The following is a 15,720-nucleotide window of genomic DNA, read 5'->3' on the forward strand; positions in this document are numbered from 1 at the left end:
ACTGGGGCAACCCTGGAGGTTGAGAGAGGATCAATGGCTGCTGGCGTGAAAGAGAGCCTCACAGGCCAGTGGGAACCGCAACAATCATCTCTGTCTTCTCTCTCTCTGACAACGTTTCAATCAGGCCCCTGACTGTACTGTACCATAGGCTAGCTCAGTAGCTACCACAGACGAGGCTGGTGATGGGAGGACAGCTCAACAGCCTCCACTGGGCTACCTGCTTGGGACATGGAGCAGGGTGTGTCAGTGGTTGTAAGACTGCAGCACACTGGGCTGTGTTCTACTACAATGAGGTGAGGGTTGAGGGGGGTGTCTGAGCCTCATCAGCGACCCAGGCAGCAGGCCTCCTCTGTGGGCTAGGGATCCCTCCACTCCCCTGTCTTTTGTGGACCCCAGGATTAGTAGCTGCTGCATCCGCTAGAGCTAATGAGGATCCTAATAAAATACTACAAAAAATACTAAATACTGTCCTCTGATCATGGATCCCCTGGTTCCCCTTAGGAGGAGCGGCTGGAAGGAGGGAAAGGAGGGAGCCTCAAGGTGTGACAGATAAGCCCCTCCCCCCCACTCTCCTCTCCCTCTCTCTCACCCTCTCTTTTTCTCATCGCAGAATCCTTCTCCTCAGCACAGCATGACTGACAAACCTGCTCTTAGATCACTGCTCTGCTCTGCTCTGCTCTGCTCTGTACATCACACACTTCAATGTGAGCAGAGGGATGAGAGGAGAGACAGACAGACAGACAGACAGGCAGACAGGCGGGTGCAACATGGCGTGTCATCATGCCATCAGAAGCTGAACAGCACGATGCCAAGCCCTTTAACAAGCTTCTCTCTACATTTCCTCACTCGCTCTTCTTCTATCTAAGCTTCTCTCTCTCTTCTCTTCCTCACTGTCTTCTATCTAAGCCCATTCTGACTGCGACCACTTGAGCATCGGAGAGGAGTCAACCCCGACCATAGAAGAAAGACTGGCACAAAGCAGGCAGCCACATGACTGTCACATCCAACCTTTATCAAAAGGGACAATTCCTCCTCCCTGAAACCGCTCTTCCTCTTTTCAGTGAGAAATCAGACTTCTCTTTGACTCTCACGGCTCTGTTCCAAATGGCACTCTATTCCCTATATAGTGTACCATTTTTGCCCAGAGCCCTGGTTAAAAGTATTGCACTTTATATGGAATAGGGTGCCATTTGGTACACATCCCACATCTTTAATTAAACAGTGGGCTCTGTTCTGTTGTGAGAGGTCAAGGTGAATGACCGTTCTCTCCTACTGAGACATCCCTCCTTCAACATGCACACTGCTCCCTCTTTTCTTCTCACTCCCTCGCTTTTTGTGTATCCCACCACCCACGCCACTGATTCCTTGTTTTCTATCTATTATTTAGCTTTGGCGATATGGCTGTGGGATAATGAGGATCAACAAGTGGCACAGACACACTCACTGTATCTATCTGTATCAAAACTGAGCTTTCTTTTAAGTTGGTGTGGGACAATTCAACAGGCAGACTTGTAACTACATGTTTTCAGAGGGGGAAAGTCCAGGAAATTGCAAAGTGCTTTTCTATTGATAAAACTACTATACAGTATACTACTGTAAACACAGAGCACTGAAGAAAAACAATCACAGAGAACTCTAGGTTTAAATTAATAAAGTACTATAGGCACAAGTAGCTAGTAGGAATCTCAGCTTGAAGAAGCAAAATATGAGGCAGACTGAAGAGAAAATATGAGGACATGAGGACATGCTATCCTTTCACCCTTAATGTATGATACATCCATGTCCTGTATATGTGACTACTAGGCTATAACTTGAATTTACTGATGAGTTGTCTGTCATCTTGGGGAGGAATCACATGGTGGCACGTCTGATGTGCTTTGACAACTGTAATTCCCTGTCGGTTGTGGCATCAGACATGTGGCTGGCTGCTCAATTAGACTCTCAGACAGGGTCTCCCTCCCCCTCTCTCGCTCCACCCCATCCTTCTCTCCTAGGGGCTCCCTCCCTCTCATCCCTCTCTCCCTCCCAGGGCCTCCCTTCCTCCCAGGGCCTCCTTCCTCCCAGGGCCTCCTTCCTCCCAGGGCCTCCCTTCCTCCCAGGGCCTCCTTCCTCCCAGGGCCTCCCTTCCTCCCAGGGCCGACCTTCCTCCCAGGGCCTCCTTCCCAGAGTGGCAAGAGACAGTCAGGACTGACAGTCACTTGACAGCTGCTCACTTAATTATAACATCAGAAGTAGAGGAGGAAATGGAAGATGGCAGAGTTAACAGCAGAACTTTCTCTCTCTTGGTAAATCATGTGCTTCTGTTCTGTCCCACAGGGCGGGTGAGTGCTTTTGAAGAAGACAGTGTGATAATAAGGATGTGATTGTGAATACTAAATGCCTGGCTGCAGACAGACAGTACATAACCTTGTCTAGTGTGGCGTCTCCTCGGGGGATGATCTCTCGTAGAGATCTCCTGCTCAGTGATGTCCTGCTGCTGTTCCTGTCCTGAGTCTGGCTCACTCCCCCTCCTCTTCCCCCAGTTCCAGACTGGCCCAAATTGCTGTGTCCCTGCCCCTGCCTGGTGCCCTGACTGGGTGACCGGCAGCGGGTTGGGACCATCCCAGGCACCTCTAGTGTTCTCCTATATGCTTGGGAGTCAGTGTGGGAAGCCAGCCTGGTTTTACCCCCTGCAGGGTCTGTGTGGGTTAGGGTTCGCTCTATGGTAAATGTTCGGTCTGCACCACTGGACCCACTGGATCCAGGCCGTGCTCTGGGCAGAGTGTCCCCATCTAGGCATGATGATCCAGGGATACCAGGGATGGAGCTGGGGGGAACACCAGGAGTACCAGGGCTGGGGGGGACACTGGACCTCTGATGGAGGAACCTGGAGTAGGTCTCTTCCTGGGAGATACAGAGAGGAACAGTTTACAAATAGGATTTCTTTTTTTATTTTATTATTAGAATATGAGTAATGGTAGCCAGGCAGGCATATCTAAAAGGACAGAGGAGGCACTGACGCAACACCTTGAAAGAAAAAGACGCCCGCCTCAAGACTGAAATTATAGCACAACCTGTCACAGATGACTGCAAAAGAATGTGGGTGCAGGCCAGCTAGCTAATAAACTGCTAAGGTTGTACTGTACGATACCATACAGGAAGCTAGCCGTGGGCTGGGATCCCACGTCCCAAATTACTTGCAATTAACTATGGCAGCAGGCTATCTGAAAAGACTCAACATTAGTCTTGCTTAGCTGGCAGTGGCTAAAATAGCTTTAAAGTAGTGTAAAGCGCTAGGCTTTCATCCCGGCTAATGGTCTCGGTAGGTTTGGTTTGAAAGCAGATGGCTCTGGTTCCTGGTTCACTAATGAGGAAAACCTGGTGATAGGGCATGTTATGTTTGACTCCTAGCCCAAACCCCATTGACTCTTCTTCACTCCTCCTCTTCCTCCCTTTTACCCCTCTCTCATCTTTTTCTTCTGTTGCTTTTCGTTTCATGCTCAGAATCCCATGTCATTGAGTGAGGCACTGATGTCAGTGGTGTGATAGAGGCCTCACACAGTTTAGAGTCAACACCTCTGGCATGGAGGCCATTTATTAAGCATGATCCAACTGGGATGAGGCATCGAATGTGGACAACTCTGAAAAATGTATGTCCATATGAATGAATTATCTTGTAATAATCAGGGGTAAATAAGAAGAATAATCTGCTTTCCCTCACTGGTAACAATGTATTTTCTGTCTTTTGCATGTTATACTTTTTAGGCAATCTGTCTTTTGGTTCAGACATAGGTTAGGGAGAAGAGGAAGCTATTTTCAGTGTTTAATAACAGTTTATTGAAGGCCAACTGGGACTACCTGTGGATATGGTAGTAAGTTGTGGTGTTGGATATTTGAACACATGAATTACCTAAAACATGCTGTGTGTCTACTGTCTAGTCTGTTGTTTATTCAAATTAACCTTGGTCTCCCAGAGTAAGATGATTGGCTGAAAACAAGCAAACAGAACAAGATGGGAATTGAAAGAAAAATAGAAAGCTCCAGGGGTTTTACAATGTGTTCTTCGAGACTAGCAGAGCAGCTAAGAAACATACACAGACACACACAGGCACACACACAGACACACACAGACACACACAGACACACACACACACACAGTTCCAGAGACATCAATCAAAGTGGCCTAATTAACTGTAGCAGAGCATATGTATGTTGAAGATGAAACTGATTTCCCTCAGGACAGGAGAGGAGAGAGAGGGACGGATCAATACAACAACTAAATTATTTTTCTCTATCTCACACACAACTGAATTGAGGATAAACAATTTTTATTCTCAGATGTAATGGAAGTTAACTAATCTGAGCCAGCTGAGTGATATTTTTCTCACACAACAAACTGAATCATATTTCTCATACAGAACCCATAAAAAACTAAACTGAATCATCATTGTTTCCTTCATATAGAAATGGACTGAATGTATAAATGAACTGACCCTCACTGCTTTTTTCTCCTTGTGGAATCCATTAGGCCAAGCCAAGAAAGATGAGCAGCTCAAGGACTGAATTTGACTATTAATGAAAGTCTTAAATCAGAATAATTATATTCCTTCTTAAATTTAGAACCAGTAAAGACAATTCGTTTTCCTTTGAATACATCTAACGGTAATAGCCTTTGTACTCATTATTTGGAAAATTCTCCTCAGCAGCTCTTTATCACTGGGTTACATTGCTGTGTAAACAGTTTTTTACATTTGAGTCATTTAGCAGACGGTCTTATCCAGAGCGACTTACAATTAGAGCATTCTTCTTAAGATAGCTATGTGAGACAATAACACATCACAATCACTTTGCACTAATGGTCTCAGATATAAGATTTAAGTGTGTAAAGGAAATAAAGAATAATCTGTCTGTTATAGTTAGTTATTATAGGCACTTAGTTTATGCTTCGGTTAAAATTAAAATCTGTCCTTTTATTTGCCCATAGAGTGCCTTATAAATTATTATATTCTAGCTTTTTTTCAGTTTCAAACAATTGCTTTTAGGAAGCAGCTCCAACTGGAGTTGTTGTGTGGCGTGGTAGGACTGCGTATTCAGGGGATCTGAAGGTCATGGGGTGTCTGAGAGGTTTCTATTGTAAAATCTCTGAGAGGTTTCTATTGTTGAGGTTTTTATTGAGAATTTCTATTGAAGATACAGTGGGGGAAAAAAGTATTTAGTCAGCCACCAATTGTGCAAGTTCTCCCACTTAAAAAGATGAGAGAGGCCTGTAATTTTCATCATAGGTACACGTAAACTATGACAGACAAATTGAGAATTTCTTTTCCAGAAAATCACATTGTAGGATTTTTTATGAATTTATTTGCAAATTATGGTGGAAAATAAGTATTTGGTCACCTACAAACAAGCAAGATTTCCGGCTCTCACAGACCTGTAACAACTTCTTTAAGAGGCTCCTCTGTCCTCCACTCGTTACCTGTATTAATGGCACCTGTTTGAACTTGTTATCAGTATAAAAGACACCTGTCCACAACCTCAAACAGTCACACTCCAAACTCCACTATGGCCAAGACCAAAGAGCTGTCAAAGGACACCAGAAACAACATTGTAGACCTGCACCAGGCTGGGAAGACTGAATCTGCAATAGGTAAGCAGCTTGGTTTGAAGAAATCAACTGTGGGAGCAATTATTAGGAAATGGAAGACATACAAGACCACTGATAATCTCCCTCGATCTTATTTATCATTTTCACCCCGTGGGGTCAAAATGATCACAAGAACGGTGAGCAACCAGAACCACATGGGGGGACCTAGTGAATGACCTGCAGAGAGCTGGGACCAAAGTAACAAAGCCTACCATCAGTAACACACTACGCCGCCAGGGACTCAAATCCTGCAGTGCCAGACGTGTCCCCCTGCTTAAGCCAGTACATGTCCAGGCCTGTCTGAAGTTTGCTAGAGTGCATTTGGATGATCCAGAAGAGGATTGGGAGAATGTCATATGGTCAGATGAAACCAAAATATAACTTTTTGGTAAAAACTCAACTCGTCGTGTTTGGAGGACAAAGAATGCTGAGTTGCATCCAAAGAACACCATACCTACTGTGAAGCATGGGGGTGGAAACATCATGCTTTGGGGCTGTTTTTCTGCAAAGGGACCAGGACGACTGATCCGTGTAAAGGAAAGAATGAATGGGGCCATGTATCGTGAGATTTTGAGTGAAAACCTCCTTCCATCAGCAAGGGCATTGAAGATGAAACGTGGCTGGGTCTTTCAGCATGACAATGATCCCAAACACACCGCCCGGGCAACGAAGGAGTGGCTTCGTAAGAAGCATTTTAAGGTCCTGGAGTGGCCTAGCCAGTCTCCAGATCTCAACCCCATAGAAAATCTTTGGAGGGAGTTGAAAGTCCGTGTTGCCCAGCGACAGCCCCAAAACATCACTGCTCTAGAGGAGATCTGCATGGAGGAATGGGCCAAAATACCAGCAACAGTGTGTGAAAACCTTGTGAAGACTTACAGAAAACGTTTGACCTGTGTCATTGCCAACAAAGGGTATATAACAAAGTATTGAGAAACTTTTGTTATTGACCAAATACTTATTTTCCACCATAAATTCATAAAAAATCCTACAATGTGATCTTCTGGATTTTATTTTCTCATTTTGTCTGTCATAGTTGACGTGTACCTATGATGAAAATTACAGGCCTCTCTCATCTTTTTAAGTGGGAGAACTTGCACAATTGGTGGCTGACTAAATACTTTTTTTCCCCACTGTAAATGTACCAGAGCAACTAAATGTTTTGAAGAAAATAAAATAATGTTGAGAGGACGGTGTCAGGGGGTACAGGGTCTTGTGTGTGTGTGTACTCTTCATCCTCCAGCAATTCTGGATCAGACCCAGTCGTTTGAGACACATAGACATACCTCCTCACTCTCGCTGGCTAGGAAGTCGTCCTCTGGCCTGGACCCCCTGTGCCCTCCCATGTCCTGCTGGCAGTAGGTGTCCGTGGCCTGAGCTGCCTCCTCAGTCCAGCAGGTCTCTCCATGTCCCTGGCCCTGGCCCTGGTCTCCATGTCCTTGTCTCTGGACTCGCCTGGCTGAGTGGGGCCGAGAAGAGAAGGTGAACACGTCTTCCACTGAGAGCTGAGGCTCAGAGACTTCATCCACATCACTCTCCCCTTCACTGTCATCACTGTCCGAGTCCTGCAGGGGTAATGGTGATGGGGGGAGGTCAGGGACAGGGGTCGACTGGCCAGACAGAAGCTCTGGAGAAGATTTGGAGGGCTCCAAACAGGCTCTGTCCTCGTCAACAGGTCTGGGAGACAACAACTTGTCTAAGAGAAGAAGAAGAAGAAGAACAACAACAACAGCTTTACAGTCAATAAAAACATGACTGCCCTGATTGTCTTCTCCAATGGTTCTTGTTCACTTGATTGGCTCGTCCCTTGATCGTTAGCTACAACTGTATCTTTGATACTAAAACGAAAGAGTTCCACCTTATTAACTTCATACAATGAAAACACAATGCCTAGCCTCAGGTGAATGGATTGCATAATACATGAGGAGTATTCAATATCAGAGTGTGTAGGCTGCTAATACACAGCCCACGCCTCTTGCATAACACCTCCTGAGCCAATGAGCAATGGTGATGATGAATCCAGAATAATGACAGAGATCTTATTACAGTGATCAATGGATCCATCTTCATTTCTTCATCATCAGGAAAACCTCCTGCTGTTCTCTGCCTGCCTGGGTTCATTTTCATATATGCAAATAACTACTGCTTAATCACAGTACGGCAGAATGAAATGAATTCGATTATGCCATGGTTGCCAAAAGCGGGCCCGCGTTAATTTCCACTCCTGCATAGATATATATATTTTGGTCTGTTTTTTGTTAATAGTGGCATAATGCCTTAATGAGCATTTCAAATATGCATAAGTGGAAGCTGAAGCATTGAAAACGATTGCGAATGTATTTGTCTGCGGTATGCAGGGAGGGACTGCAGGGAGAAAAACGCTTTGCCTTGGCAGAGTGGGGCTCACCCGCCGGCACACAAACGACATCATTAGTAGTGTGGGCGCCATTCTGCTGCAGAATCATCGCTCACACACCCATACCTCTGCCCATGGGGTCCGTCTACAGGCCCTGGCATTAGAAAACACCAAGGCAGGAACACACTGCTCCAGAGGCCTGACTGCACGTCGTCCAAGCTGATTAATAGTAACGTTGGCTTTTTGAAGACAGTGACATTGGCTGTATGTATATGTACGCCGTGAAATGTTCACCAATGGAGTCCAGTCCCACTCAAGAGGTTCAGACTTTGAACACATCATATTTATTCACTCCATTGGAGGCTGCTGAGGGGAAGACGGCTCATAATAATGTCTGGAACGGAGCTAATGGAATGGCATCAAACACATGGAAACCATGTGTTTGATGTTGATACCTTTCCACTTATTCCGCTCCAGCCATTACCACGTGCCTGTCTTCCCCAATTAAGGTGTCACCAACCTCCTGTGATTCACACACTCAAGAGCCCATCCATGCACTACGTTCAAGTGACTCTCATCAGATCAAACGTAACTATAATGAATCCTAATACCTTCAGCTAGTCAGGCTCTATGGCAGCTTCCCAAATGGCACCCTATTTCCTATTTAGTGCACTTATTTTGACCAGGGCCCATAGAGCTCTGGCTAAAACAAGTAGTGCACTATATAGGGAATACTCATTCAGTGGCCTTGTGGTTTGAGTGTCTGCCTAGAGATTGGAAGGCTGGGAGTTCGATCCCAGGCCGAGTCATACCAAAGACTGTAAATGGGACCTGATGCTTTTCTGCTTGGGAGTAAAGCCCTGTGATAGACTTGTGTCCTGTCCAGGGAGTGTACTTGTACATCAAGCTGCCTCATGCTACTGATAGGCTCCTGTTCCTATGAGCCGTTCTGGCTCGTGCAAGGCTACTTACAATATAGGAAATAGTGTGCCATTTGGGATGCATCCTAGTAGTTCAGAGGTATGAAGTGTGTATGAACATTCAGCGCACTTTTGTCTCAACAGTATAATCACCTTTTCTAATTGTGCTGCTGTGTGGAACACCCTGAGCCAAACCCACAGGACTTCCCTCTGACTCTTATTTAATGTGCCATTACCATCAATGAACGTACTGCTGCAGTGCTGCCTCCTGCACTGTACAGGGACTGCTCCAGGCCTTTGGAGATGGGAACAGCCCATAAACGTGCATAGAGAAAATAAAGTGTGCAGTTTGTGGGTTCATTGAGTGGGGCTGTGGGGGGGGGGGACACAATGTGTGTGTGTGTGTGTGTGTGGCTGTGGGGGGGTTAACAAAAAAACTCAGACAGGTATTTCATAGCCTTAGCAATGATCCTGCATAAAATGTCTAGAAATGGGTGAGACTTCTGGAGCTGGCTACTATCACTGTAGCTGGAAATTACTGAGCCAAATATACTAATGGCTAAAGTTGGCCAAACTTGCCAATTAATTGAGGTAGATGACAGTAAATCTTGGTAAGAACCATCCTTGGAAGCGTCAGGCCAGATAAGCCATCTGCCACATACTGTAGCTCCAGATTGTGATGGTTGGATGTCTGCTCTGGGGTAGGAACTGGATAAAGGGGTTAAAGTGACTTCACTTCACTCCCAAATCAGAAACAGAAGCACTAACCGGAGCCCGGCTGTGTCCATTTTAAAAAGTGTGTCAGTTTAGAGCAGGGTCTGACCTGCTGTTTGGTCTCCACTCATCTCACTGGGGGTCAAAAGTCGTTGATTCCTGTCTCCATGGTGGCTAAATCCAGCATCTGTGGGTCCAATTTACAACAGAAAAGAGGACAGCTACCCTAAGACCACTAGACTTCACACACTTCACACTTAGACACACAATCCAGTTCACACAGACAGGCTCTCTAAAGCTTTCATAATACATACACAGCTCACCTGATCCAGGTGCCAACTTCTCCTTCCCTGCACTGTGGACCCGTAGCTTCCTGGACCCTGCCTTGTCTGATGAAGCTCTGTCTTTAGGTGGTCGCGGCTGCAGGCTCCCTGGCTTCCCTGTACGTTACACAACGAGGTTACATTCAAAACACGCATTATAACAATAGCCTAACAAGCACATAATACAACTTTAGAACCTGAACAGATAACAATTTGTTAATGGCTAGCGGAACAGCTTATGGAGTACTGAATATTATGCCACAGTAAAACCATCACTCATTCTCAATAAAAGGTATTTCAGAAAATGAGCTTTATCCAATCAATCAACAGTGAGCGCAGCAGACTAAATAAAGCCAGCTATGCACAACTAACGCTAGATATTTTAATGATCTTCTTATACACTCCATCACACTCCAAACCTATTGCATTACCAAGTCTAATATATTAGAATATAGGTCAGTGAGTGTATAGAGTCAGTGTGCGACTGAATTACTATCACATAAAGGAGCATGCTAACCAGACATAATTATGTAATATTTTGATTATGCACTCAGATTGAGAAGGGAAACCATAACTATGATGAACGTTGGGGAGTCAATGATTCTGTCATACCATTGTACTAATGAACCAGTGTTTACGGTTAGTTAGCTTGGTTGAAAAGGACAGTTGTTGAAAGTACATTAAATATACACTGATTTAACTTCTCTTACGGGAGCAGTAATTAGTCAAACTGGGCTGAATAAAGCAAGCTAGGCAAAACTAAGGAGGAAGTTGTTTTTCAGATTTTGCCCTCATCTTGCACATAATTATTGGAATATCACAATTTCCAAGTCAAGTCTGTGAATATTGGTCAGTGTGGGAAGCACACTGTGGAATGTATGGTTTCTGTAGTAGTATGACATGCAAATAATATTGAATACCGTTTCATGGCGCATCGGTCTAAGGCACTGCATCTCAGTGCTTGAGGCATCACTACAGACCCCCTGGTTCAATTCCAGACTGTATCACAACCGGCCGTGATTGGGAGTCCCATAGGGCAGCGCACAATTGGCCCAGCGTCGTCCGGGTTTGGCCGGTGTAGGCCGTCATTGTAAATAAGAATTTGTTCTTAACTGACTTGCCTAGTTAAATAACGGTTAAATAAATAAAATAAAAAAATAAAAAAATAAAAAATAAATAGTGTACAAAATCTGCCTGCAAAAGGGACTTAATTATTGTGGGCATTACCATTAAGTTGGCTAGCTTACTAACCTTGTTTGCTGTTAGCTAGCTTGCTGGCAAACACAGTATGATCTGATGCCCATGTCAAAACTACTGTAATGTTTAACACAGCTAGACCTTGCTCGCTGAATGAACACAAAAAGCCATGAGTAAAGTAGGCTCGCGGCTGATGCTGTTTCAATATGGCTGCAGCCACATCTCTCTAAGCTTGAACAACTTCAAATATGATGTTCTAAAAGTATTGTCATAACATCCCGTTCAACAAGGTTCCCTAACATCGACATGTAAAACAATGTTGTAGGTTTATTTGAGCATTTCAGTTTAATGTAAATGTCAATGGCATCTTTACCTGACATTGTGTGGAACAGACGACAGAGTGTTGTTCTTACCTGCCAGCTCATAAACAGAGTCACTCTTCTGGCTACTGGGACCAGGTTGTTTCTCGCTCCAGTCTCCATGATCCTGATGTCTCTCTGGAGCAGCTGTTCTATTTGTTCTTGCACCAGAGACTGACCCCTGAGACAGAGAGAAAGAAGGAGAGAGAGAGGGAGAGAGGGAGGGAGGGGAGAGAGAGACAGAGACAGAGAGAGAGACAGAGAGAGAGAGAACAAGATTTGCAACCTGTTGCCACAAGAAAAGGGCAACAATATGTTTATTTATTTTCCCTTTTGTACTTTAACTATTTGCACATCGTTACAACACTGTACACAGCCATGCCATTTGATATGTCTCCATTCCTTTTAAACTTTTGTGAGTGTGATATTTACTATTTAGAATGTAAATATATGTTTCCCATACCAATAAAGCCCTTTGAATTGAATTGAGAGAGAGAGAGACCAAGACAGAGAGACAAACAGAGAGCTAGAGCGAGAGAGCGAGAGAGAGCGTGTTTTAGAGAGAGACAGAGAGGTATAAAAAAGATAGAGAAAATAAAATCAGAGCACTAAAGACAGAAACAGCAAAGCAACAACAAACAATAGAGGATCACAGAGTGGATCTCTCACCGGGCGTCCTAGATGACACAGCACTGGCTGCCCAATGATGGGAGATATTATAGGCGGATAATAATACAGAAATAGTTCAGAATGCATCAAAGACCCAAATAACTTCTGGTGCCTCAAAACAACATCCTTTGAGTCTTATCATCATGAAACTATTGGGAGAAAAATTGAAACAAAGCAGGAATACCTAAAATACTATTCACAAGGTATCTTTTAGTTGAGTAAAGTTTGCTCTTCAAAAAGTGGATATAATATCTATGTTTGGAGAGTGGGCCAGCGCTACAATAAAATAACAACAGCTCCTCCCAGCACTTATTTTCACACTATTGGTAAATGCAAATAGTCACATCGTATGATAAATGTGTTCATGTGGGTATTCAAAAGAGAGAAGGTGTACATACACTCTAGCGCTCCCATGCAATACATTTATATATGAAATCAAACAATGTTTCGACAGCAAGCTACCTTCTCAGGGGAGTATTACCGTATTCATGCTCCGGTGTGTCCGCCCGTCCTGTGTCCTCCCGTCCTGTCCCTCTGATAGTCCACTGTTCTTCCTTCCGGTCAGTGGAGGGGGTCCTAAAACCCTCGACCCAAATGCGATGTGGGAGGCGTCCGGCTGGATCCTTGGGCCTCGAGCAGCACTGGCTACCCTGCCACTGCCTGACTGATCTGAAAGGTACAAAAATAAACGGATCATTTGGATATTCATTTGTTATCAATGTTTATAATGCATAGGATCATCTCTTTCAATGTAATACTGAGAAAATAAATAGTGATCGTGACTGTGATAGTGATCGACAGCGATGTCTGACTGTTTTGTATAATTTTAACTAACCAGCTCAAACACATTACACATAGGCTTAATGTCGCATATCAGCCTATTACTATTAAACTGTTTCTAACTTCTGCCATAGTCTCCACATTGCACTTAATTACTCAAGGCTAACAATAACATAGCAAGAGACAAACGCTGCCTATGTTTTAAAAGGCTGTGATATCCTGACATTGCTAATGGATTCCAGCTGATTTAACATATGGATTTAAGCTTGATATTACAGTGGCATGCTAGCATCACTCTGCACATAATTCATTTACAAACATAAATTACACCCCTTTCACCCAAGTTTGATGAAAAGCGGACATAGCTATGTTATAGAAACTGTGGTATAACTAATCGGAGGAATATTGGGAGTGGGAAATAAGCACCATAGCTTCCTTTATATAAATGCAGAAGCTGAGTCTGATTGGTTTGAAACACCAACACTTACAGGCCTGGGTCGTTCCACAAAATGAGTCCCTTTTGCGTCCTTTTGATATTTTAAGTAGAAATTATGCACCAATATTTGAAGTGCCCTATAATATAGACCACATGGAAAATTCAATAAATCAGATTTTTTATAGTTTTCACCATCATTGTAAACCCCTAGTTATTTTGTTGCTTTGATACAGTCGTTTCTGGGAGGTCGATGCGGGAGGTCGATGCGGAAATTGAGCGGGCGTTACGCACTGACCCTACTCCCCCAGTGTCCAGTGGGTCGGACGTACGTGCCGCTCGAGGTCCGTGATCGGCTCATTTATTGGGCTCATACGTCACCCTCCTCTGGACATCCAGGTATTGGCCGGACAGTGCACTGCCTTAGTGTTAAATACTGGTGGCCAACATTGGCTAAGGACGTGAGGGTTTATGTCTCCTCCTGCTCGGTGTGCGCTCAGTGTAAGGCGCCTAGACACCTGCCCAGGCGGAAGTTACAACCCCTGCCCGTTCCACAACGGCCGTGGTCTCACCTCCCGGTGGACTTTGTCACGGACCTTCCCCCCTCCCAGGGGAATACCACTATTCTGGTCGTTGTGGATCGGTTCTCTAAGGCCTGTCGTCTCATTCCTATGCCGGGTCTCCCTACTGCCCTACAGACCGCTGAGGCTTTGTTCACCCACGTCTTCCGGCACTACGGGGTTCCCGAGGATATAGTGTCTGATCGGGGTCCCCAGTTCACCTCTAGAGTCTGGAGGGCGTTCATGGAACGCTTGGGGGTCTCGGTTAGCCTTACCTCGGGTTACCACCCGGAGAGTAATGGGCAGGTGGAGAGAGTAAACCAGGATGTGGGTAGGTTTCTGAGATCCTATTGCCAGGGCCGGCCGGAGGAGTGGTCGGGGTATATCCCCTGGGCAGAGATGGCTCAGAACTCTCTCCGCCACTCCTATACTAACCTGACCCCTTTTCAGTGTGTGTTAGGTTATCAGCCGGTTCTGGCACCATGGCATCAGAGCCAGATCGAGGCTCCTGCGGTGGATGAGTGGTTTCGGAGCTCGGAGGAGACGTGGAACGCTGCCCATGTCCATCTGCAGCGGGCCATCCGCAGGCAGAAGGCGAGCGCCGACCTCCACCGCAGTGAGTGTCCAGTCTACACCCCTGGAGATCGAGTCTGGCTCTCGACTCGAAACCTGCCCCTTCGCCTGCCCTGCCGGAAGCTTGGCCGGCGGTTTGTGGGGCCATTTAAAGTCCTGAGGAGATTGAATGAGGTGTGTTACAGGTTGCAACTGCCCAATGACTATCATATTAACCCCTCATTCCATGTGTCTCTCCTCAGGCCGGTGGTAGCTGGTCCACTCCAGGAGAGTGAGATAAGGGAGACCCCTCCGCCCCCACTGGACATCGAGGGGGCTCCGGCGTACTCAGTCCGGTCCATCGTGGATTCGAGACGTCGGATGGGTCTACAATATCTCGTGGAGTGGGAGGGGTACGGTCCGGAGGAACGGTGCTGGGTGCCTCGGAGGGACATTTTAGATCCATCCCTCCTGACTGAGTTCCATCGCAGTCATCCTACGCGCCCTGCTCCACGTCCTCCTGGCCGTCCCCGAGGCCGGGGTCGGCGTCAAGGGGGGGGTACTGTCACGAATTCCGCCGAGGCTGCTCCTCCTCCTTGTTCGGGCAGGCTTCGGCGTTCGTCGTCCCCGGAGTACTAGCTGCTACCGTTTGATGTTCTCTGTGTTTGTTTGGTTTTGTCTGTTTGGTGCACCTGTGTCTTATCCTGTCCTGATTATGTCACCTATAAGTTTCCTTTGGTTTTGTTTGTAGTTGTGTGTTGTACGCCTGTCCGTTGAGGTTTTGGATTTTGCATTCTTGTTATTAAGTGTATTGACGCACTGTTTGCGCATCGCTTATGTTTAGTGTTTTACGCACTGTTTTGCGTATCGCTCGCCTCCGTTATTTGAGGCCCTTTATTTTGTATTGTCATTTGCTGACAAGTAAAGTCTGTTTGGACTAAGCTTCTGTGTCCTGCGCCTGACTCCAACACCACATCCACCTCAAAACACTGACAAAACCTTTGACTGGTACTGTATATATTTAACCTCTTGAGATTGTTATTTTTTTAAGTTGAACATGTGCTCGTTATGACAGAATATTAAAATTAGGCGAAATAAAAAAGTTTTTCTTCACCATACTGCCCAAAAGGGAACAACCCGCCTACACTTTTCCATAGCAAAGTGCCTAATGATAATTGGATTAACCTAAAGACGAGGTTACACCATTGGTGAAAAGACAACAACCCAGCATATAATTGGT

The 15,720-nt window shown here is 45.4% G+C and overlaps 1 protein-coding gene across 1 annotated transcript in view; it reads right to left on the minus strand.

Moving 5' to 3' along the window:
* The window catches only part of cfap20dc (CFAP20 domain containing), a gene marked incomplete at both ends in the record, with an annotated part of 66,341 nt that overhangs the window by 21,399 nt on the left and 29,222 nt on the right, over nucleotides 1-15,720 (minus strand). The window contains 5 exons of the mRNA XM_084172809.1: nucleotides 2,407-2,883; nucleotides 6,904-7,313; nucleotides 9,931-10,047; nucleotides 11,541-11,667; nucleotides 12,637-12,824. Of these exons, the coding sequence (XP_084028935.1) occupies nucleotides 2,407-2,883; nucleotides 6,904-7,313; nucleotides 9,931-10,047; nucleotides 11,541-11,667; nucleotides 12,637-12,824 (1,319 nt within the window). The remainder of the gene's footprint in view (nucleotides 1-2,406; nucleotides 2,884-6,903; nucleotides 7,314-9,930; nucleotides 10,048-11,540; nucleotides 11,668-12,636; nucleotides 12,825-15,720) is intronic.

The sequence above is a fragment of the Coregonus lavaretus genome (assembly GCF_964263955.1).
Source record: "Coregonus lavaretus genome assembly, chromosome: 12".
NCBI classification, from domain to species: Eukaryota; Metazoa; Chordata; class Actinopteri; order Salmoniformes; family Salmonidae; genus Coregonus; species Coregonus lavaretus.